This window comes from Papilio polytes, unplaced genomic scaffold, assembly GCF_000836215.1.
Source record: "Papilio polytes unplaced genomic scaffold, Ppol_1.0 DF824024.1, whole genome shotgun sequence".
Taxonomy (NCBI): Eukaryota; Metazoa; Arthropoda; class Insecta; order Lepidoptera; family Papilionidae; genus Papilio; species Papilio polytes.
The window spans coordinates 2,792,183-2,815,692 of record NW_013525180.1 but is presented as its reverse complement, the minus strand read 5'-3'; the positions used below and the strand labels follow the sequence as shown (position 1 = coordinate 2,815,692).

Genomic DNA, 23,510 nt, shown 5'->3' with positions numbered 1-23,510 from the left:
AATGAATGGAATAAGCAATAACCCATATACTGACTTTAAAAGATATACCATACTAAAAAACCACGGTGGTTCGAAACTTTTACACGTGTGGTGTAAAATACGATTGTACGTGAAGCGGGGCGTGAGGATAAGGCGCGGTTGGGTTACCGCCCAGGGGGTCTTGAAAGGGGTGCCACAGGTCTGCGAATTAAAAGGACGTTATGCCCTTTTCCTAGTTATCTTACCAAAAATATTAACACGAAGGATGGAAGGATATTAGAGTTTGTAAATGCTGAACGGACCGATGTAGTTTTGCACAGATGTGGAACATCTGATCTTTACGTTAATAAGTCTGGAAGAACACAGGCTTTGTTGATTTGTTGTAAAAACTACTGGACCGATTTTAAAAATTCTTTCACCACCAGAAAGGTAATTTATCTGTGAGTAGCATAGGCTATACTTTATTATTACTTATGTTCAGGAACTATTAATATGATAAATAAAGAGAGTGCCGCCCTGTAGACATTACTACAGAACATAACCTAACACAAACCTATAGCTTTGGAGGAGTGATTACGAGAAACTCCTAATAAAAAACGGATAGTTTCCTAGACAAAATGCGTTGCTAGCCTGACGTAGTCTTTACTATTTTTGTACATAGTTTAAATTAGAGTGTGAAAATGGAAGTCTAAATTAACACTGTAATCTAAATATGAGTCACCTTGAAATTGTGATGTTTTTATAAGCGTGTATAAACAGTCGTAATTGTTCATCAAATAAAGAAGATAATGTAAATTATCCGAGAGTTATTTTAGTCTCCGATATGTGATAACACATCTTTTAATGCGTGGTTATATTATACACTGGCTTTCCCCCGCGACTCTTTCCGCGTAGAATTTGAAAAACAAAAGTGAGTAGCCAATGTGTTCTTCCAGACTCCTCTACGTCTATGCCAAATTTTATCGAGGTCCATTCAGCCGTTTAGGCTGCACTCTAACAAACATCCATCCATCTAAACTTTCGCATTTATAACATTAGTAAAATTTAGCTAAAATACTAGGCATTAGGTACTGTAGTCAGTTAACATTTTTGTAGTGATAATACCGGCTTTAGGGTAGAACGATGGGGCGTCCGCCCAGGGCGCAGGATATACAGGGGCGTCACAGGCTCATGCGGGGGGCGTTGGCAATGGTAAAACCGGCTCAGCATCCAAGTACAGTATAAATAAAAGTTTCTGATAGTTAAATATAGTTACATTAGTTGTGTTAACTTGCTTAAGTATTAAATGTGGGAATGGGACAACGCAAACGAAGGGAAAGCAGTCGCTCCGCTATCGGGATTTTTTTTTCATTGATAATAAAATGTGTTGAATGTAAGATATTATGTTGGTCATTGGAAGTAATAGTTCCAGTTAATAATAAAATACATTGAAACTGTCAATATGTTCAATAATAATAGTCTGTCCATTTCGTTGTGAGCAAAGGTGCACTTCAGGAGATATTCTATATTTATTTGTAAAATGTAGAGAATAAATGTTATAGAATTGTTTGAAATTAATAAAAAAAAGTGTTATATGGAATTATTATGTGTTTGTATCGTAATTTAACAACGTTATTAGCTCTCGTACAAGAGTAGTAAGTAAACGAAAGTCGCGGATTTGAATACGCCATTTGATTTTTGCTAAAAACAAAATAAAAATTAATTCGGGTAACTTATATTACTAATTTTACATTTATATTCATAACGAGACATATTTGCATATTTTTATTCCGTCCAGTCTGCGTCATTTATAACATCTATAGGCGGGCTTCCCTATGTGAGAGTTCAGTCTAAATCTCGCGTATCGCTTCAGTCTGCGGTTCAATGTCGAGCCCGCGCTTGCGTCTCGCTGCGACAGATTAAAAAAATAATTTAAAAAAATCTTTTTCACTTGACCAGAGATATTTTCCATCAATTTTTGACATAATTTTGACTTTTGACGTTTATATCAAAATAGAAATGGAAGCAAACGGCATTTCGGAATGCAACAACGTTGACAGTTCATTGGGACATTTTATTTTGAAAAACAGCACCAAATATGAATTCGACTCGACGGAGTATGTTGGTGATGTGAAAGTTAGCGGGAAATTTAAGAAATCTCGAAGTTTTGTTGAACTTAGTAACATGAGTTCTGTACAAAGTTTGAACTTGATGGAGAGAAGGGTACTGGTTATTTATACAGGCGGTACTATTGGTATGGTAAAAAATGCTAAAGGAGGTAAGTATTTCATATTTTACTCATTAAATAAAAAACATAAATAAATATTGTTAGATCAATTGACACAAACAAGAATATTAAACTTGGCTTATTTTTAATTTATTTCTAAGAAGTTTACCTCGTTAAGTAATGATAGGCTTATTTTAACAAAATATATAACAACTAGCTGTCGCCCGAGACTCCGTCCGCGTGAAATTAAAAAAACCAAACGTGAGTAGTCTATGTGTTCTTCCAGGCTATCCTCTACGTCTGTGCCAAATTTTATCGAGTTTCAGCCGTTTAGGTTACAAACTCTAACATCCATCCATCCAAACTTTCGCATTTATAATATTAGTAAGATTATACACTTGACATTTTAAATACTTCGCCTCACCAGCTAAATATATATTTAGCTAATCTAAATAATTCATTTTAATATTTAAAACAAGATTTTAAAATAACTCACGAGCACTCACATCGCCTCAAACACGTGTAAAACAAGTTGTATCAATAAAGAGTATTATGGAACGAATGCCCTGTCTTGCGTCATTCATTATCGTTCATGATTAAACTATGTTGTTGTATATTTCATTCAGAAACAACATAAACGCATCTTAACACAGAGGGGTAGGCAGATTACGAGTTTTCAATTGGCGCGATTATATACATTCTGTATTCGTAAATTAGCTTATGTAGTTTTTTTTCATTTAACATTTCCCGCACAAAATGTTTTACAAAAATGTACAGTCATCTCTTTCATTCTCAATGGAAAAAAACGAAACAAAAGTTTTGGATTTTTCATGGATTAGCAAAATACAGTCTTATAACTAAATGGTATAAGATTCATATTTAAAAGAGTATATTTTTGTAAATTCGATTTATTCCTAAATATCACGAAATTTTAAATCCGCACGCAATAACGTAAATTACTTTTATCTAGTGAAATTTTAATGAAATTGCACAGCGTACCATTGTGTACAGACTAATTACGTCGTGCTCGTGTTACGATAATCCGGTAATAGATTATCGTGACTGACCTAACTGATGTAAATACATGACGTATGTTTGTATGAGACAACGCCTCTGTTTATTGTTTACTCTGTACATACTCGATCACGTATATCAGTACTAATCTACGACCTTAAAAACAGAGTCCTACGGTATATAATCATCATACTAATATTATAAATACAAAAAGTATAGATGGATGGATGTTTGTTAGAGTTTATAGCCAAAACTACTGAACGGTTTCCGATGAAATTTGGCATAGATGTAGAGGATCGTCTGGAAGAACACATAGGCTACTCCTATTTGTTTCTTTTTTAATTCCGCGAAAATGGAGTCGCGGGCGAAAGCTAGTAATAAGATAAAAAAGAAGCCTATATGCCGTCTGCTACTTCAGAGAAAGTCAGTTCGAAATCGTCTTAGCCGTTTCGGAGATTACCCGGAACATACGCGACTTGAGTATAGACAGACAAAAACTTTTTTAAATGCGATTTTCGTTATCAGCAACGCAAATACGTCATCTTCCTAAAATCTAGTATTATTCTATTGATATCACAAACAAACACTCCAGTTTTATAACATGTATAGATGTTGTACCATACGAAATGAGTATATTAGAGGAAGTCTGAGAGTAGCCCCAGTGGTTGAGAAAATAAGGAGTAAAAGGTTAGAGTGGTATGGGCATGTTATGAGAAGGGATGAATCGCATGTAACAAGAAGGATGTTAGTTATGAATGTGGAGGGGTAAATCGGTAGAGGTAGACCTAGAAAGAGATGGATGGATTGCGTGAAAGGTGACATGATCAAGAAGGGAGTGATGACTGAGATGACGGATGATAGAATGCTTTGGAGGACGAAAACCCGGTGCGCCGACCCTACGGGAGTAGGATAAGGCAGGGGAGATGATGATGATGATAGATGTTGTACCATAATAGCTATAGGAACAAAACGAAAATCAAAGAAACTGGTTTTATAATAATATAAAATACAAAAAAAAATAATAATATAAAATTTAACCCCTAACGACACAACATAATCAGAAATAACAAAAGAAAAACAAACATGACGTAGTTATTAAGTAGGAAAAAAATATAATTAAATAAAAGATTATAATAAGCATTGTGATGATGGCCAGATATACAGAGAATTTAAAAAATACTGAAATTTAAGAATACGAGTACATCGGTTCAAAAGCAAAGCAATGTTAACAGTTACGTTGTCAAATTCTTCGTTTAATATCTTACTTCTTACTAAAACTAATATAATAAAGCGTAAACACACTTCATTGTTGCCTAAGATGTTAGAAATTACAGCATATTTTAAATAACCATTTTTTTATCAAAAGCCCTACACTTACGTCATGCTTTAGGCTTTATTCAAAATCCAACATCCAAAAGGATGAAAACCCTAATGTGGGAAAGAGACCATAAGTTGTTGCTAACATCAAGGAATCAAAATTGCCGAGATTTGTCATGTTATGTCATTTTGATATTTGCTATTTGCTAATTTGTCAAATGTAAACAATAAAATAAAATTATTATATGCCGATGAAGCCACACGGGAACAGCTAGTTAATACTATAAATGCGAAAGTTTAGATGGATGGATAGATATTTGTCAGAGTTTGTAGCCTAAAATTAGGCATAGAAGTAGAGGATAGTCTGAAGGAACACTTAGGCCACACTATACAATTTGTTTTATTTTATTCCACGCGAACGGAGTCGCAAAAACTAGTAATTCAAATGATATCTAGGGAAAGTACCGGATCGAAGGAAATGCACAATTTACTAGTGAATATAAATAAAATTGACAAGCGCGAATGCAATTTTATAATGCGTTTTTGATAACATTGCACGCTCCTTGCTCGGTGGAGCGTAGATTATAAATAAGGGAAACAATAGCTTTGATTTGATACGAGATAAGTCATTCATACGTTCATTCCGTCATTCGTTCTTATGACTCTTACAATGGAAAGAAAGAAAACAGTCTGCTTGAAACTAATATGCGATTATTTTATTTTTATTTTATAGAATAATAGTAGATTTTTGTTGAACTAATATTTCCTTTAACCATTCCAACTAAGCTCTAGGCTTGTGCTAGGATATGGTTCAAGACAGTAGTCGAATGTCGAGATTCGAACCCTCGACCTTAAGATCGGTAGTCCGTACCCCAAACCATTAGGATAGTGGCTTACAAACACGCAGAAAAATTCAATTTTATTATCCTGTTTAAAAATACACTATTCCATGTTATTAGGTTTAAGTAACTCCAATAAATATGTCATTACCTTTTAGTGTTTCGTTTGGAAGTCGGCTTTGTTTCTTTATTAAATTTTTTAATTATCATTTGGTTCCAGTATTGGTACCGCAAAAAGGTGCTTTCGAAAATCTGATTAGGACGTATCCACAATTACACGATAATGCCTCATGGAAGCAAAAACTATCGGAGAATAATTACGACACCAGCTTTTTGGTGTTACCAGGTTTGTAAAGAAAATACAATTGTCTTGTAATAGGGCTACCACCTTTTAGTCAATATAGACTTAAATTTGGTGCCAATAAAGTCAATCAGTACAATTAAGTAAACAACGAAGGTAGAGAAATTAAGGAGTAAAATGCTATGGGCATGATATGCGCAGATATGAATTGCATGTAACAAGAACGACGTTATGAGTGTGGGACACCGGTAGAGGTAGACCTAGAAAGAGATGGGATTGCGTGAAAGGTGACATGACGAAGAAGGGAGTGATGACTGAGATAGAGTTTTGAAAGACGAAAACCCGGTGCGCCCTGTGGGAGTATGATAAGGGAGGGGAGGTGATGAACGAAGAAAACGAAAACCGAAGAGGTGGTAGCCCTAGGTATAACAGAGAGATCTATGGTTTTCACGATGAGATATAATGTTTTTAAATATTATAGATGCTAAGGATTCTTGTTTAAAAGTGATGTACAAAATAATGGAGTATGAAGAATTATTGGATTCTTCTAACATGACTGAGGCGGAATGGATACGAATAGCTCAAGATATAATGGTAATTTGTACTCTATATGTATGTTTAATAATTTAAACAAGATATTATTTTGATTGATCACAATTGGACATGTTCAATGAAAGAATACCGATGGTCCACCGGTTGATTTTAAAATGAACTTGTGTTATAAAAATAACAGACATTTAATATGGTAGACAGGAAAAGTAAAATTACATTGGTGCTTTCTCTGAAAGGTACTAATCAGTTGTCAAGTTTAGTGCCACCTCGTGTATTTTGACATGTAATAAAACTACAAAATTATAGTAAATCTATCTTTCGTTATAAAATAAACTAGTGTTCCAATTTATATTTAAGTAATGACACTTATTGGCAATTAATTTAAATAAAATTATATTGACATGTGGTTTCTATCAATGATAGTGTTAGTGGTGAAAAACGTGTCAAATAAAGTCAACTATGCCTTCTCTAGTAATTTGAAGCTCTTTGGAAAATAATATCTTTTTTCATAGAAAAACTACTCAATGTTCGATGGGTTCGTAGTACTTCAGGGCACGGACACTTTGTCGTATACGGCCTCTGCTCTCTCCTTCATGTTTGAGAACATTGGCAAATGCGTGGTACTAACTGGATCTCAGGTAAATTCGTTTATTATATTGTACCAGCTTTTTAAAATATGTAGCCTATTTGTTTTTTGCTTTTATCATCCATTTGCCCTTATCCCTTTCGGAGGGTCGGCACAGTATGTGCTGCTCTTTCATACATCTCTATCAGCCGTCATATCTGAATCCACTCCCTTCTTCCCGATGCTTTAATATGCCAAATTACATTAAGATCCGTTCAGCAGTAAACTGCTAAAGGCCTAAAGGCTACAAATTCTACCATCAATCTAAACTTTGCATATATAGTTACCCTACCTAAAGTTAACTAACACCGTCTGCCTACGTAGATGTTTTTGTCGACAGCAAATACGAAAGTTAAAATACTATCTAATTTTTATCGATAAGTCTACCTAATTCTAGACAATCATTGTCTTAACGGAATAGGACTTACTGCTGTTCTCTCCATCGGGACATTTCATTATGGGATTGTATTTATAAGGTGGTAAACAAGGGAACAGGAGCAGCCATCAGAATTTAGAAAACAGGCGAAGCGACCGCTGGTCAGACATCTGCAATTGTAAATGTTGTCTACCCTAATTCATGGAGAATAGGAATTATTTATGGATATACTAGCTGTCCCCGTGCGACTTCATCCCCATGAAATTATAAAAATCTTATTTTATTGTTTACATTTGTTAATTTATAACAAATGTCAAAATGACATGACAAGATGACAACCTTGCTTTCTTGATGTTGGCAGCAACTCATGGTTTCATTCCCACAATAGGGTTTTTATCGAAAATATTTACCCCCTAAGTTTAATGGCGTTAAAATATATAGCCTAAAGCGTGACGCAAGTGTAGGGCTTTTTATTAAATAAAGAATTAAACAAAAATATGCTTTAATTGCTGACATCTTAGGCAACAAAGAAGTGTGTATTTACGCTTTATTATAATAGTATAGATAGATTAGTATAAGTATACAAATAATACTCTTGATGGTTTTGTAGATCCCAATATTTGAGCCTCGTAGCGATGGCGCCGACAATTTCGTGTCATCTCTCATGATTGCAGGAACCTTGCATATCCCCGAAGTTACTATATTCTTTGGCAGTAAACTCTTTAGGGGAAATAGGTATGTACAAAATGTATCTAATTGTTTATACATGAATAACATAGTCATTTCAATACAAATTAAAAGTATTAACTTAAAAAAAATATACTTTTAATAATTTGTGAACTCTGCCTATTCGTAGTTTGCCTTAGCAATTAGTTGGAAAAGACGCTGTAACTAATTTACGATACCATTTGCTCAAACAAACTACAAAACTACAGGCAAACTACAAACTACAATGCTACAGGCAAACTACAAACTACAACACTATTGGCAAAGTACAAACTACAATGCTACAGGCAAACTAGAAACTACAAACTATAAACTGGTGATAAACATTTTCTTTCCAGAACGCGTAAGATATCGGTAAATAATTTCTACGCTTTCGACTCCCCGAACTGCCCACCGCTAGTAGAAGTGGGTATAAATTTCGTGGTCAACAAGAAGTTGATCTTCAAGCCAAATGTTATCGACAAATTTCAATTGCACGCTAAGATGTCCAAGAATGTGGGATTATTAAGGATATTCCCGAGCATTAATGCATCAGTTATTAAGGCATTTTGTCAGCCTCCTATTGAGGGTAAGTAAGTAATATTTGCTGAAGTACTAGAGGCGGTTAAACAAAGATCTTAATGTTTAGTAATTTTATTGTTTCCCTTATTATTTTGAGCGTCCAATAGCAAATAATTACCTTAAGTATAACATAATTTTGGAGTTTTGTTTCCTATTCATGTTAAATTATTTATTTTTGAAATCTTGTGCTAAGTCATTATTTAACTTGGTTACTATTAATTTGTAAAGACTATATCAGCTCAGTTCTGACAATTTTAACCGTTTAACTTAAATTTAGAGGTTAACTGACAGTTAAAACTTTGTCTACACAGAACTTAGCGTCTGTAGTGGACCTAAGAATCATTAGGAAAAAAAGATTATTAGTATATGATTATTCAATATTCCTAGGTGTGGTATTGGAGAGTTATGGCGCTGGTAATATACCATCGAACAGAAAGGATGTTCTAGAAGAAATTAAAGAAGCGGTGAACAGAGGCGTTATTGTTGTTAATATCACGCAGTGCAATACTGGCGGTGTCTCGTCTCTGTATGAGACTGGAAGAGTGAGTCATTCACCATTCATCATTCATCATTCATCAGGTCTCCGGCAAATCGTAAATGTTGCCCATTTCTTATCTGCCCGGTTAAATCATATAAACTGCCTTAAATAAAATTTACAAAAGTATGAAATACAGTTATTTTATGAATTTACCAGCTGTTGCATGTGACTTCGTCCGCGAAGAATTAAAAAAATACGAGTATATATAAAGTCTTACCTCACTGATAACGTAGATTATTGGTGGAACAATTTGTGACATTACCCTAGTAGTTTTTTAAATTATTCCAAGATATATATAAATGCAAATATTACTTTTTTACAATATTGTTAGGTTATAATATTTCCGAGATAACGACCGCGTAAAATTAAAAAAAAAACAAAAGTGGGTGGCCGATGTGTTCTTTCAAACTATCCTCTACGTCTATACCAAATTTCGTCGAGATCCGTTAAGCCGTTTAGACTGCAAACTCTAACATTCATCCACCTAAACTTTCGCATTTATAATAGTATGATAGTACAGATTACCATTTATTATCATACTTCATACTAATATTATAAATGCGAAAGTTTAGATGGATGGATGTTTGTTAGAGTTTGTAGCATAAACGGCTGAACGGATTTGGATAAAATTTGGCATAGACGTAGAGGATAGTCTAGAAGAACACATAGGCTACTTAGTATTTTTTTAATTCCACACGGACGGAGTCGCGGGCGAAAGCTAATCATTATATAAATATTATAGCATTTACCATTTGCATTTATTCAATCCGAAAGAGAGCGAATGAAACCAGTTCAATCCAGTTTTTACAAATATCTCTCTATCATAATAGTGCATTTAAATTACAACTCTATTCCTATGTACTTACAGATGATATCAGAATGTGGTGTCGTGTCAGGTTACGATATGACTCCCGAAGCTGCATTGACGAAACTGTCCTATATTCTGTCGAAAACTGACCTCACGCTACAAAAGAAGACGGAGGTGATTTTGCACTGTATTGTATTCTAATAAGGTTTAGTTTTGCATATAAAATGATGTGTTTGTTACAGCTTATGTCTAGGAATATAAGAGGAGAGTTGACAAATACATCGACCATAGCTATTGAGGTAACCTATATCTTTTTTTTGTATCTATACATATAATACCAGCATTCTCCCGTGATTCCGTTCGCGTGGAATTAAAAAGAAAGAAAGTAGCCTATGCATTCTTCCAGGCTATCATTTACATCTATACCAAATTTCATCGAGATCCGTTCAGCTGTTTAGGCTACAAACTCTAACATCCATCCATCCAAACTTTTACATTTATAACATTAGTAAGAAGCAAGATAATTTTAGTAAGATTGGAGTGTCTGTTTGTAATATCAAAAGAAAAAAATCCAGATTTCGGGAAGATGATGTAAATACATCGCATTCATACATCGCAAATGCGATGCTGATAACGAAAATCGATTTTTTTTTAGTCTGCATGTCCGCAAGTCGCGTTTCTTTCGGATAATTACAGAAACGACTGGCCTGATTTTAACGGGCCTCTGTAGGTTAGCTGATATGGACGAGCATATTATAGGCTTTATTTTTTTAATCCATGCTGTCAAAATGGCCACCGCTATCTCTGGAACGGGTGGACTGAGTTGGATGGGACTTTGACTGGAAGGTAGCTGGTTAAAGGTAGATGCAAACAGAGTATCCTGCGAAGTTTGCGGACGACGGCTATTAATAAAACCTTCAAATATTTTTTTTTAGTATTGTATTTCAAAATGTTTCTTTTGTAGGACCATACCTTAATAGATGCAATAGCTAGCAGTCTAAATATAACATGTCCAAGGAAATTAGTTGAAGTAACAGAGAAGGTGTTTACCGCTCTTCTCTTCTATGCTATAGATCATAATGACTTCCGAGGAGTTAAGAAGATGCTAGGTAAGTAAAGATTTTTGAAAAATTATACATCTTCTACAGCTGTTCTCTCTTACTGATATCTACATATTTACATATAAACTGTTTATTAAATGAAAGAGTTTTATATGTTAGATATTTATTTCTGTTAATGTAATATAATACCATGAAATGTTAGATACAGTCACAATTTTATTTTAGACAAGAAGCAACATGTTGGAAGGAATTGAAAAGTGTTGCCACTATAAAAAATTACATGTTCAATATGTCATGTCATATTGAACGCTGTCAGAAATTAGTGTATACCGGGCATTATAACAGCGGCTAGAGTTAAAATATCTTTAAACAGTGTTTAAATTTATTTTGTGTGGTAATTGAGAAAATAAGGAGTAAAAGATTAGAGTGGTATGGGCATGTTATGAGAAGGGATGAATCGCATGTAACAAGACGGATGTTAGTTATGAATGTGGAGGGGGACATCGGTAGAGGTAGACCTAGAAAGAGATGAATGGACTGCGTGAAAGGTGACATGATCAAGAAGGGAGTGATGACTGAGATGACGGATGATAGAGTGCTTTGGAGGACGAAAACCTGGTGCGCCGACCTACGGGGGTAGGATAAGGCAGGGGAGATGATGATGTGGTAATCCAGTAGTTATATATTTTAGATATGGGTGCTGATGTAAACGTGCAAGACTCTGATGGTAAGAGCGCCTTACATCAAGCAGTTATTAAAGGAAACATTGAAATTATTGAATACCTCCTCAAGAATGGAGCCAGTGTTCATATGAAAACTAGGTAAGGAATTTGTTACGTGTCTGAGCTGTTATATTAGTTTAAGGGCCTGTCCCACCACTGACTGATAGAGGCTCAGATAGCTTAAGAATGACGTCACTGTCAGATAAGGGAACAGTATCCGATATTTCCATCACATATTTTACTCGTTGGATTATCAGACAATTTACAGTTTCGTGGGACAGTTCCTTAAGCTTACAGAAATGTTATTTCACATGCTTTACTTTTACTGTTATATGGAGAAAATATTTGTATTTTTGTTTGTATCCAATAATCTTAAAAACTACTGGTCCGATTTCAAAAATTCTTTTACTATTTAAAAGCTACATTATGACTAATTTAAATAGGCTATAATTACTAGACTTTTTTCAAATTCCCCGCAGACGAAGTATTGAGCGAAATAACTAATTTCTTGCGAAACGGAATAAACTTATTTTATGCTTTGATACTATCATACTGATATTATAAATGCGAAAGTTTAGATGGATGGATGTTTGTTAGAGTTTGTAGATTTAACGGCTGAACAGATTTAGATGAAATTTGGTATAGATGTAGAGGATAGTTTGGAAGAACATATAGGCTACTAACTTTTGTTTATTTTTAATTACCATATACGCGGACGCAGTCTCGGGCAAAAGCTAGTATAATATAACTTTAAGATTAAATTCAGAGACATACTATCGGCTCTTCTAAGGTATAATATCCATTCGTACTATTATAAACGCGATTTGGATTTGAATTGAGGTTTATTACTAAGTATCTTCAATTCGGATGAACATTTGTAAAAAAGACTACCACCATTATTTAAAACCGGTCAAACAAAATTCTCAATAAATATCTCACATTTATCGATTACGTATCAAGATTAATCGGTCGAACTTTCCTGGTCGAAGATGCGGGGAGTCCCCACTCCTGACGGCGGTGAAGCACGACGAGGAGTCGGTGATCAAACTGCTGCTGCAGTGCGGAGCGCACCTCACCACCGCCGATTCTAACGTGGTGATGGCGCTGCTGTCGCTGGCGGCGCGGAGCGGGGATGGCGGGAGCCAATCTCGGTGGTTGTGATGAGTTGAAGCAGACGCCGTTGCATCAGGTGAGTGGTTGATGGTTACGTGAATGGTGAATGAGATAACGTGACAAATATTATGTTAATGGTGAGTGAAATGATGTGGTCAATGATGAATGTCATTAGTGGAATTGTGAATGACAACGCGATGAATGATGAATGACTATACATGAATATTTGAATGGCCACAGATTATGTGATGAATGGTGAATGATATTACATGATGAATGGTGAATGACATTACGCGATCAATGGTGGATGAGATTACGTGATAAATGATATTTAGAGATGACATTACTTGAATTATGAATGACTACGAGATGAGTAGTGAATGACTGAAAGCGGAAGAAAGAATTACAAAGTAAAGTAATCTTCATACCTTGTGCTATCTTTTATGTTTTAGGCGGTACTTTGTAATCAAGAAGGTGTGGTACAATATTTGATCGGCAACAACGTGAGGACGGATTCGACAGACGTGTTGGGCTACACCGCGCTCGCTTACGCCGAGAAGTTGGGCCACGAGAAAATTAAAAGAACTCTAAGCAATAGAGCAGTACTCTCCGTGTTACATACAGAATGAACTTTAGTAATAATGTTTTTGTTTGAAATTGTATTTAATATTTTTTTTAGAATCTGTTTTATTGTAAGAATATATAATATTTTTTGTGGAATTCAGTTGTTTTATTTTACATTGTCAGACTTTCAAAGGTAAAAGTTAAGTTTTGCAATAGACTTCATACTATTGTATACTAGCTTTTGCCTGCGACTTCTTCGCGCAATATTGTAAAGATAAGATTATGTGTTTTGTATTTAAAAAAATTACCTTCAGAAACTATCGGCGTTACAGTAGGGCGATCGCTCAGGGCGTCGAACAGAAAGGAGCGCCACAAACAAAAGGGCGCCACAACCTCATAAAAGGGCGCCATAAACACATAAAAGGGCGGCTCAACCTCATAAAAGGGCGCCACAAACACATAAAAGGGCGCCACAAAGTCATAAAACGGTGCAATAAACTTATAAAAGGGCGCCATCGACACACAAAGTGAAATTTTTTCGTATAGACTTGTATTGCATTTAGGGGGCACCGTAGAAATCGGCTAGCGCGCCGGTAATACTAAAACCGGCACAGATTAAAAAACTGCACTCTCATTGACACATAGACTATATTTTACCTAACAGGACAAGGCGGATTAAAAAATCTCTTAAAATTAAATTGTTAATTTATTAAGGGTGAACATTCGACGATGAAGTATTTCTATAACATACATTTTCAATGATTTGTGTAAACTGATTTTCATTTATTGGACAAGGTCTGAAGCTTTCGCAGTGACCTCCAGTTCTGCCAACTCTATATGCATCTTCGACTGCAGTGGTGTTGAACATCGACGATAGTAACTTGTTTCTGGAATAAATGTACAATTTATTTAATTTAATGATTCAAAGAGTTCTAAAACTCACTAGGGTTTGAAAAAAATCATAAAAATGACGCACAATAACCGCCATTGGAATGTTAAAAGGGAGATAAACATAAGAATCTATGGTCTATAAAATACTTTAAAATGCAGTTTCCTGTATATTTAAAAATACAACAAGCCTGGAGGAATGTTTTACAAAGCTATTTTACCTGGTAATTCTCTTCCAAGTATTTAGATTTCTAATGTTGGTAGTCCGACCAGCCAAACACGCAAGTCGAGCTGGACAACTTTGACCCTTAGATATTATGATATTTGCAATGTCCATAAATCCATCAGGCAAATAATAATCATCACCTGAAAACAACAACCGTTTAAAATAATATAGACGAATAGTTCGAAAAATGTATTTTTGTGATCTCTATCTAGAGCCCTTTGTGTGACACGAGTCGTGATGTCTATTTTTTTATGTGGCAACAACCCTGATTCTATTCGGCCAGCTACTTTTTACCCTATTTTTTTTCTTTATTTATAAAAATAAAACGGTCGAAATATTATTATTCTTTACATTGTATTTAAGGCATGGGAATAATTTTTACATTAATCGTGTTATATTCATTAAATAGAATTAAAACTGAAAAAAAAGAAAGAAAACGACCATCGAGTGGGCGATGACGTTCTATGTTTGAATAACAAAACTGTTACAAAATTGTCAGTCACATAAAAGTCATGGCGTAAAGTCGTTTTAAGGATTACAAAATAAAATTTCAGTGATAATATCCGATTCAACCGGCAAATAATAAATCAGTAAGTATCTATTGAAATATATAAATCTCAAACATATGAAAACGTCGCTCTTTAGAACATTCTTTCTTTGTGATTTCGCATTAAAGAGGCAAGGAAAACGGTAGAATTCTACCAAAAATGTGGTCAAAATTCTAAATATCGGTTAAGGACACATCGTCTCATTCGCGTGTTTGACGATAACATATTTAATTTCCATTGATACGTGTAACGTGTTTTATCATCCGCGAGAAAGAGGCTAGGTAATTTCGAAGTATAACCTTGATTTTACTTTTTAAGAAATATTTGTTTCATAATTAAATTTTTCAAAGATCAATTTAAAGTGCACAACTGCAATGAAAATCACTATTTTGGTTTCGTAATATGTTTAAATTATGAAGCAAACACAGATTTTGAGTTATAACCTATAAATTGTCAAGATTCAAATGTTTGAAGAGGTCTGAATCTGATACAAAACCATTGAACTCGGCAGGTCATGGAGCAACTGTATATGCTTGAGATGTTCATTGACAAAGTCACAATTTTTGTATCCGATGACGATGAAAAAAGCGCAAACAATAAAAAACTGATTGTTAAAATCAAATTTGGACCTAATGCGGAATTTATTATAAAAGAAGGACAACTGGCGATAAACGAAGGCAAAGATGATGATGTAATCGACGTTGATGAGAGAGGGAGAAAGAAATGGACGAGAACAATCAGAGTGGGTAAATCGTATCTGTTTCCATCATACCCAGATACGTTACTAGTGATACTTAGTAAATTTCCACTGGAAATAGAAGTATGGAACGATGATGATACGGAAATTAATATATTTGTTGGCGTCGGTACTATGTATTGGCAAACAGAATTTTTCCACATGCTGAAAGAAACCGCTGATGTTTGCAAGGTTCATGAACCTTTATCCATTAAAGAGAATGCGCGTTTGCTGGCAGAATGTCATTGCAAACAAGTGGGAGAAATCTCATTTATTCTCAGACTTAGCGCATTAGGTAATAGTATAATAACAGAATTCCAACAGCCGATGAGAGATCCTGATTCCTTTGTATTTAGAACAAATAAAGCTCCGAGTATGTTCGAATGTAAACGAATCGAAGGCGACAATCCTAACTTCTGTATGGTAGGTAGTCTTTATGAGACAACAACACTGGAAGACCCAGATATTATAAAGAACGCTGTCACGAAAATAGAAATCTGTACAGAAGCCTCAACCTGTGGCATGGACAAATTAGGTCCAGAAAGTACTTGTAAGCACGGAGAAAAGGATAAACGACCTTATCCGATAGATAAGATTAGAATGGGAGATATACGTGGACCTTGTGGTAACACTAACTGCCCCTTAGCACATAAAGTTAAAAACTATATTAGGAATCTGGATAGTTATAAAAATAAAGTAGGTGTGGTTAGTAATAAAGGTGACAATGTGACGAAGAAAATATGTGGCAAGTGTGATTGTAAAGATGATCGCTGGCACAGGGAAACTTGTCCACTAAAGAAGGAAGCTGCGCCTAAAGTTGAATGCGAAGGATGTAAGGGAGTCACTGAAGAAGGAGAAACATGTGAGGATAAAAAGAAAAAGTTTATGGGCACAGGTGTTACTCCGAGAGGCAGTAAAACGCAAGTCAATTTCCTATTTAGTACTGTCAAATTTCAAGGCCTTAATGGCGGTGCTCAATTAAGAGATGAGTTTATACAGAACTCACTTATGGAACCCTATTTAAAATCTGATTCGACCAACAAAAGTGGATGTTCCTGTTCTCAAGAGCAGACATTTTGTAATTCTGAAGATATAAAGTGTTTAGCAAATCAGGATATTACAATAGAGGGGCAAGAGAAAAATGTCGATACTGATGACTCCAAATGCTATATTAATGTTTACAATTGCGTAGTAGTTCGTGATGAGAAAGATTGTTCTTGTAATCCCCCAAAACCGGCTCCGTTATGCAGAACATTTGATTGCGAATGCTTAAGTAAATTGACAGAAATCGCATCAAGGAAGAATCACAAACCTTTTTGTCCTTTGTACAAGCACAAGCATAATTGTCCTGTAACAAAGATTCATGAAGAAGAGACTCAGAAGGAGGACGATGAAGACGAAACCGAGCCATTACCTTACGGGCTACCTCCGATAAGTCTTGGGCCCTGTCCTGTAATGGGAAGACCGTGTAGCGTTCCAGATGGTTTCGCTAAGATGTACAAGAATGCGGCGTTACCAGCTCTACCGCCTAGTTATAGCGATGCTGGTAAGGTTTGCTGTTCTAAAGAGTATGAAAGGGTAAAGAAAGCGTTACAGGAGTATATGAAATATGAAAAAGACCATGACTATAGATGTGTTAATAAATTCGACGTGGACACTGAAAGACGTTGCTGCGATAAGGAGCAGCAGCTAATGGCTCTGATGGGGAAAGGCTGCTGCGGCGCCCACAAGATGGCAATACAAGAAAAGTTCAACGATAAAAAGTAGTTTCGGATATGATTCATTGACATTTTATTTTGTAATCTACATGCGTTGTAAATCTTGGTCAATTTAACACCTATTCTATTCCTATTTAAAGAAGAAAATTATAATGCGTTCATCTAATGATCTCTGTCATATTTATATTCTGTTAACAATCCTAATGTAATAAGTAACGTTCATTTAACTTATAATAAATATTTAACACCTCTGGAGTTTTTTGTTTTACACAACATAAGTCCTCCAATGTATAGTCAGAATAAAGAATGTAAAACTCCCAATAGTACAAATGTAGTTAAAAGTAGTGTTGGAGACTACTAAATAATGTTAAAAGGCCGCACTTTGTAATTTCATAACAAATGATCTGTGTGAAAAACCTGCGACGGAAATTGTCCTGTATCTTGTGGCTTGTAGTGTGTAGTGCATGATTTATATAATGGATTGTTTTAAGACCTGAAATGGGCGAGGATGAGGAAAACGAGAAGAAGAAGAAGAAGAAGAATGCATCTAAATATAATTATTCTTTCGGAGATGAATATCCAGGTATTTACTTGACTTTTTTTTATCTAAAAGCTGTAACTCAACTGTGTCTTCTAGACGTCAGGTCGTTCAATCGTATTGTCTTTTTCAAAGGGAACCTGATCGGCCACAAGACATGCAATCCGTTCCAGCCCGGCCTCCCTGTGCCTGCGGAGATGGGCTGGCTGTGGAATGCAACTGATATTCCCGGCCTTAAGGTAAATTTGAATAACGTAATGAAGACCGTTTAAACTAATCAATCAGCTTAGTTTGACGGGATACTCTTTTATTTTTTTAATCTGTTGACATAATGAAGCCTCATGTCATCCGGCATTGATAGATTTTCTTAGTTCATTATCATATTTCAACCTTTATAAAGTCGAATTATAATAACATTTAATGACACTTTACATAATTTTCCAGCCTAGGCGTGGCTGGACGCCGGGTGGTATTGGCAAAAGTATCGCTAAAATGATGACTTTCAAATGCCCTCGAGGTGGCCAAGACAAGGATAAGAGTAAAAAGAAAAAGAAGAAAGGGCAGAGACCTGGTGCCGACATGGGGGGAGGTGATTCGGAACCCGACGAGCCACTTGAACCCAAGCCAGCGTTGAAAGTACAGAGAAAGGGAGATATCTTTACTATACAGGTAAATAACCTAAGCTTATTTCGATATGATTATATCTTCCCTTGAAGAAACGTTACTTTAAATCAGGATTTAACAGAGGGGAGGCCTAGAAATGGCTAATGTCTTCTTTCTGTGCTTCTCCTCCGCCTTTCTGTAATTTTTATGGGCAGTTGTCGATTGCCTATTTTGGCAAATTCAGTTTACCGCTCTCTGTTAAAAAATGAATGCCTTTGAAAAGGTTAAGCATTTGTAAAGTATAACTCAGTAATATTGAACTGTATGTGGTTGTTCTAAGTAAAATTATTTTGTCAAGGTAAATCCGTTAAAAGACCTTACTGAGATCGATCCTAATGAAGATCCCTACGTTGACTGCGATCCAATGGTCTTTAAGATTATAAAAAAGCGCAGTCCAGAGGAACAGGCTAAGGTGGAAGCTCGTAAAATGGTGAAACTAAAAAAGCAAAGAGACGCTGATATACGGAAAGCATTAGCCGAGGCAACTGAGGATATTTGCAAATGTGCTTACATGGACGTATATTGTAACGATTTGAGTGCTATAGATAAAGTTATTGAAAGTTGTCCTGCGTTTAAAGAACCAGATTGTATATGCAAAGAAGAATCTCTCAGTTCTTTATCAAGTAATGCTACTTGGGATATAGAGTATACTCCGCCTTTTGGTTGTTTCGATTTGGCTCCACGAAAGCGTCAGAATCTAATTCATGTTGAGACCCAATATTTGCCAGAAGATGCCGGCATTGTAGAGGTTACGAAAGTCAATAAGAAATCCTTCACCTCAATTAAGCCGAAGAGGGTTTGCGGTCCTAGGAAATTGAGAAAGATTTGTACACCGTGTGCTAGTAAGTTTTGTTTTTAATTTGGTTTGTAGTAAAAATGTTCGGTCCTTTTATTTTTTAACAAAAAACTGAAAGAGCAAATCTTTATGCAATGTATGTTACATGAAAATTCGTGTTAAGACAACTTATTTGTCTTATTAGAGTATATTTTATAGTTTGTCTAAATAAATTAGATTAGTTTGATAAATGACGTATATGAAGTATCGAATTCAATTTGTATGAAGGCAAAAGGCGTACTTAATAGACAGGTATCGTAGTGACGAAACAAACACGCAGCGAACAATTATGAACTATCGATATTCGGCTTAAATAATTATCGAACTCAACTAAATTATTATTTTCTTATTAACTAATTTAGAGGACAATTCTATTATTGATTATAGTGTAGAGAATTTAGCGATGACAGAAATAATAGCGAAATCCAATTCGATTACGTACGGCTGTAATAGTAATAAACATTTATTTAGTCTCATTATTTGTAATGGTCATTATTAATTTGAGATAACAGTGTTTTTTTTTTCAATCCATAAGTTATAAATATGAATCTATCGATTCCAACTTCTATAAGAATAAAAATCGAAAATCGATAAGATTCATGACTGATTTTACACAACATCCCTACTAAATTTGAAGTGAATTGTCAAACTAATCTAAATTATTTAGACACACTATAAAATACTTATAAGATGTCCTTTGTTTGAAATATTTTTGTATATGCAGGATGTCCTGGGATGCCGTGAACAAAAGAAGACTTCAAGTTTCTTGTCCACAAATATTGGCTTGTTTGGTCGTAAAGTGGCTTTTAAATGGTTAAGATGAATTTAACATTCCGAATAATTCGAATAATATTATTTTATTTTAACCAAAAAAATTAAGTCATTTGTTTCGACAAAATTTAGCTGCGATGTTAACATTTTATAAAGGACTGGACGATTGAGCGTTTTATTTAATATTTTTATAAATAAATTATTTCTAATACCAACCAAGGTTTTTTTACTTTCGTGGAATATTTCTGTAAAGGCTATGCGATTAAAACTTACGTCTGTTATATCGATGATTTTGTACAGTAATGCCCTTACTGAACACCGAGGCAAGTAAACTGGTTACAATTACGAGGGCGCCGCCAAACGCTAGTGATTTTGGGTCGAAGTTTATTTTAGGCAAACCCTGAAAAGAAAAATAATTATTGTTTCTGATCTGAAAAGGAAGATATATTTTGGGATTCTGTAATAGACTAAGATCCCATAGACGGCAGACTTAGGTCATTTCAGTAAAAAAAGTTTTGAAAAAATTACACTTACCAAAGTATTGTCTGGATGGAAGTTAGCGTTTTCTTTGATTGGTATTTTTAAAAATGGAATCGAAAAATCTAAATTCACCTAAAACATATAAATTACTTTTTGTAAAATTTTGTAGAACATACGTAAAGTTAAAAAAATTTTTTTAAATCGTCGGTTAAATAGAAAAATGGCAGAATTCAAAATGTACATTTTTACAAGTATTTAAAGTTTTTAAATTTATTTTCCTTTAAAGATTTAAATTTACACAGAAATGCTACATATCATAAAACATTGTCAACAGTTCTCTTTTAAGTAATAATCTGATTGTCCGATTAAAAAAAAACATAGAAAAATGTTTTTTAATCAACGAAATACGTACACCAATTCCATCGGAGAAAGAATTAAAAGTGATTATCTTCGGTGATCTTTGATTTTCACTTCTGTCACAGGAGATTAAAGTTAAGAAACAAAAGAATAACAACATTTGAGGTGACATTTTTAAAATATGAACTAATAAAAAGCTTTGTATCAGAATGTTGCGTCTGTCACTTGTGGCTTGTGACTTAGATAAGTTACTGAAGTTGTCACCTTAGTTTTCTTCATTGTGCACTAATAACGAAATGACTAGGAAGATTCGACAGCTTTGCATGAGAGCGCATGGATATAGAATCATAAACTAATAGACATGGCTCCTAAAGTAGCAAAATTTTTAATGTCAACAAGCAATAATAATCATTATTATTTATTTAAAGTCTAAACATAGCTCATAAAAATGTTAGTGAGTCTCTTATACTATGTTAGTAAATACATTATATAATACAACAATCAAACTAAACATTTACATAATTCTGTGAGCATCGTGCAGTATGCAATGCCGGTATTATCCTACTTGCACCATAGATCGTTCTTTCTCAACCTTTTACTGTGCGTATAAAAATTTGCAGAGAACCCCCCTTCTTGTCAGGTGCCTTAGGCAGTCAACCGTGTGCAACCCCAATGCCATACTGTCTATAAGCAAATCACTCTTTAAATAAATAACAGATCTACGTTTATTTCTAAACTGTAGAAAAACCAAAAAGGTAACTAACAATGTGGAGTTTTTTTTTTACAGGTTCTTTGCTGATATTTCCGGAATGTTTATGAATAAGTTTTACGAATGCAATCCCTTTGTTACTTATATAACTTCCATAACTTTTACACAGCTGTAATAATTATTAAAAAGTTTTTTTTATAAAACATGTCTGATCGCTTTGTAACTCTGTAGGTGATTTGTGACAATTTCACACTGGTTGGAGTGTTTTACTTATTTTCACATTACATTGTTGACGTTGCAGCTATTTATTTCTTTTTACGTACTTATAACAATATGACTCACGCTTTAACACAGTGGGATAGGCAACCATGGACTTCCATTAAGTTAACAAAATTTGTTAAAACAACTGTAGCAATATTTTGTATTTCTATATCGTTAAACTAGTATAATTTACAAAAATTTAGTGAATTAATTTAAAAATCGAATCGTTATTTATGATTATGAATATAAAATTTGACACGAACAATATCTCCCGTATGGTCTAGTGGCTAGGATACCTGGCTTTCACCCAGGAGGCTCGGGTTCGATTCCCGGTACGGGAAATTTTTTTTTGTTTATTTACTGAAATCTGACTATTACATTTGAATACATTCTTACTAATTAATAAAAGTGAAACTTTGGATGGATGGATGTTTGTTAGATATAGTACTGTTGAACGAATCTCGATGAGCTTTGGCACAAACATAAAAAATATTCTGGAAAAACACATAGGCTACTTACTAAGTTTTTTAGTTCCGCGCGGGAAGATTCGCGGGCGAAAGATAGTCTTTTAACCAGAGTTTGAGATTTGTATCTAAGGTATATGCGTTTTTGATATTCGAACTCGATGAAAATTATTTTTTTACGTCTCATCTTTTATAACTTATCTTAATAACTCGTAGATTGTGTTTTTACACATTATTCACTACTATACAATCATCTAATAATTTTTCACACATTACATTACATAAACGGAGTTAACTGCTTTCAACAAATTCTTAATTGTAACAGTTGGAGCATAAAACGTCTTTTTGCCAAAGAAATGTATTCTCGACATTTTAAATTTTATTTTATGTAAAAGTTACCTTTTAAATTTCTATTATACATATAAAAATGTTCAGTAAAGTTTTTTGTCTAATATTTAGAAGTTTGAGTAAAATAAGATGTGTTTATTTTACACCTTCTAAATAGAATAACGTTTATGCAATTTAACTTATTAGGTTACAGTTAGTTTATAAGCATTTTATGATATCCATCATAATTGACCGACTTCCCAAAAGAAGGAGGTATTCAATTCGTCTGTATGTTTTTTTTTATGTGTGTTACGGCATAACTCCGCCGCTAGTGGACCGATTTTGATAATTCTTTTTTTATTCGAAAGGTAATGCTTTTAGGTGGGTCTCTTTTTTTTGTTTGATTTTTGGAGTCAAAGACTACGACGTAGTTAAATAGTTTAGCTCAAAATCGCGCGACGAAATTTAGGGTCATTTTTGCTTTCTCTGCTTACGTAGCCTAAACTATAAGACTTACATAAAAATGACATATGGAAGAATTGTAGCCCTTTAAATTTGCTAAATAAAAGTCCGCGATAGCATATATCTATTTATTAAGGTTGTCGCACAATAACCACTTTTCATTAAAATATCGCTCGAAATCTTTATCTAGACAACATTCATGCATTGCTACACGCAATGGGAACC

The 23,510-nt window shown here is 34.4% G+C and overlaps 2 protein-coding genes, 1 long non-coding RNA gene and 1 other non-coding gene across 5 annotated transcripts; 3 read left to right on the top strand and 1 right to left on the bottom strand.

The window, feature by feature from the left end:
* The first annotated feature begins 1,767 nt into the window (after window positions 1-1,767).
* LOC106101189 (L-asparaginase 1-like) lies at window positions 1,768-13,437 on the top strand. Its single transcript, XM_013280337.1, is given in 14 exon segments — window positions 1,768-2,236; window positions 5,576-5,701; window positions 6,138-6,250; window positions 6,721-6,846; window positions 7,820-7,944; window positions 8,274-8,503; window positions 8,884-9,038; window positions 9,903-10,016; window positions 10,085-10,141; window positions 10,807-10,951; window positions 11,595-11,724; window positions 12,615-12,755; window positions 12,757-12,814; window positions 13,191-13,437. Coding segments are annotated over 14 exon segments (1,956 nt in total). The 5' UTR covers window positions 1,768-1,977; the 3' UTR covers window positions 13,368-13,437.
* A 552-nt stretch (window positions 13,438-13,989) lies between these two features.
* Window positions 13,990-14,660, bottom strand: LOC106101025. Its single transcript, XR_001225481.1, has 2 exons — window positions 14,412-14,660; window positions 13,990-14,189 (listed from the first exon to the last, which is right to left on the bottom strand). It is a non-coding gene; the product is annotated as an uncharacterized LOC106101025 (long non-coding RNA).
* A 227-nt stretch (window positions 14,661-14,887) lies between these two features.
* LOC106101204 lies at window positions 14,888-20,381 on the top strand. 2 transcript variants are annotated; one of them, XM_013280361.1, is made up of 6 exons: window positions 14,889-15,006; window positions 17,910-18,001; window positions 18,092-18,195; window positions 18,401-18,625; window positions 18,918-19,461; window positions 20,179-20,381. In XM_013280361.1, the coding sequence occupies exons 2-6, from the start codon at window positions 17,917-17,919 to the stop codon at window positions 20,196-20,198; spliced, it is 978 nt and encodes a 325-aa protein (XP_013135815.1). In that variant the 5' UTR covers window positions 14,889-15,006; window positions 17,910-17,916; the 3' UTR covers window positions 20,199-20,381. The 2 variants fall into 2 exon arrangements, with proteins under 2 accessions (XP_013135813.1, XP_013135815.1); XM_013280359.1 differs by lacking the exons at window positions 17,910-18,001; window positions 18,092-18,195; window positions 18,401-18,625; window positions 18,918-19,461; window positions 20,179-20,381 and adding an exon at window positions 15,476-17,669 and having other exon boundaries at window positions 14,888-15,006.
* Window positions 20,382-22,301: 1,920 nt separating this feature from the next.
* On the top strand, window positions 22,302-22,373 carry Trnae-uuc. The gene has a single exon. It is a non-coding gene; the product is annotated as a tRNA-Glu (tRNA).
* The last annotated feature ends 1,137 nt before the right edge of the window (window positions 22,374-23,510 follow it).

What these genes read in the sequence shown, in the direction of transcription:
- LOC106101204 (XM_013280359.1), top strand. Translation starts at nt 15,479, where the DNA reads ATGGAGCAACTGTATATGCTTGAGATGTTCATTGACAAAGTCACAATT.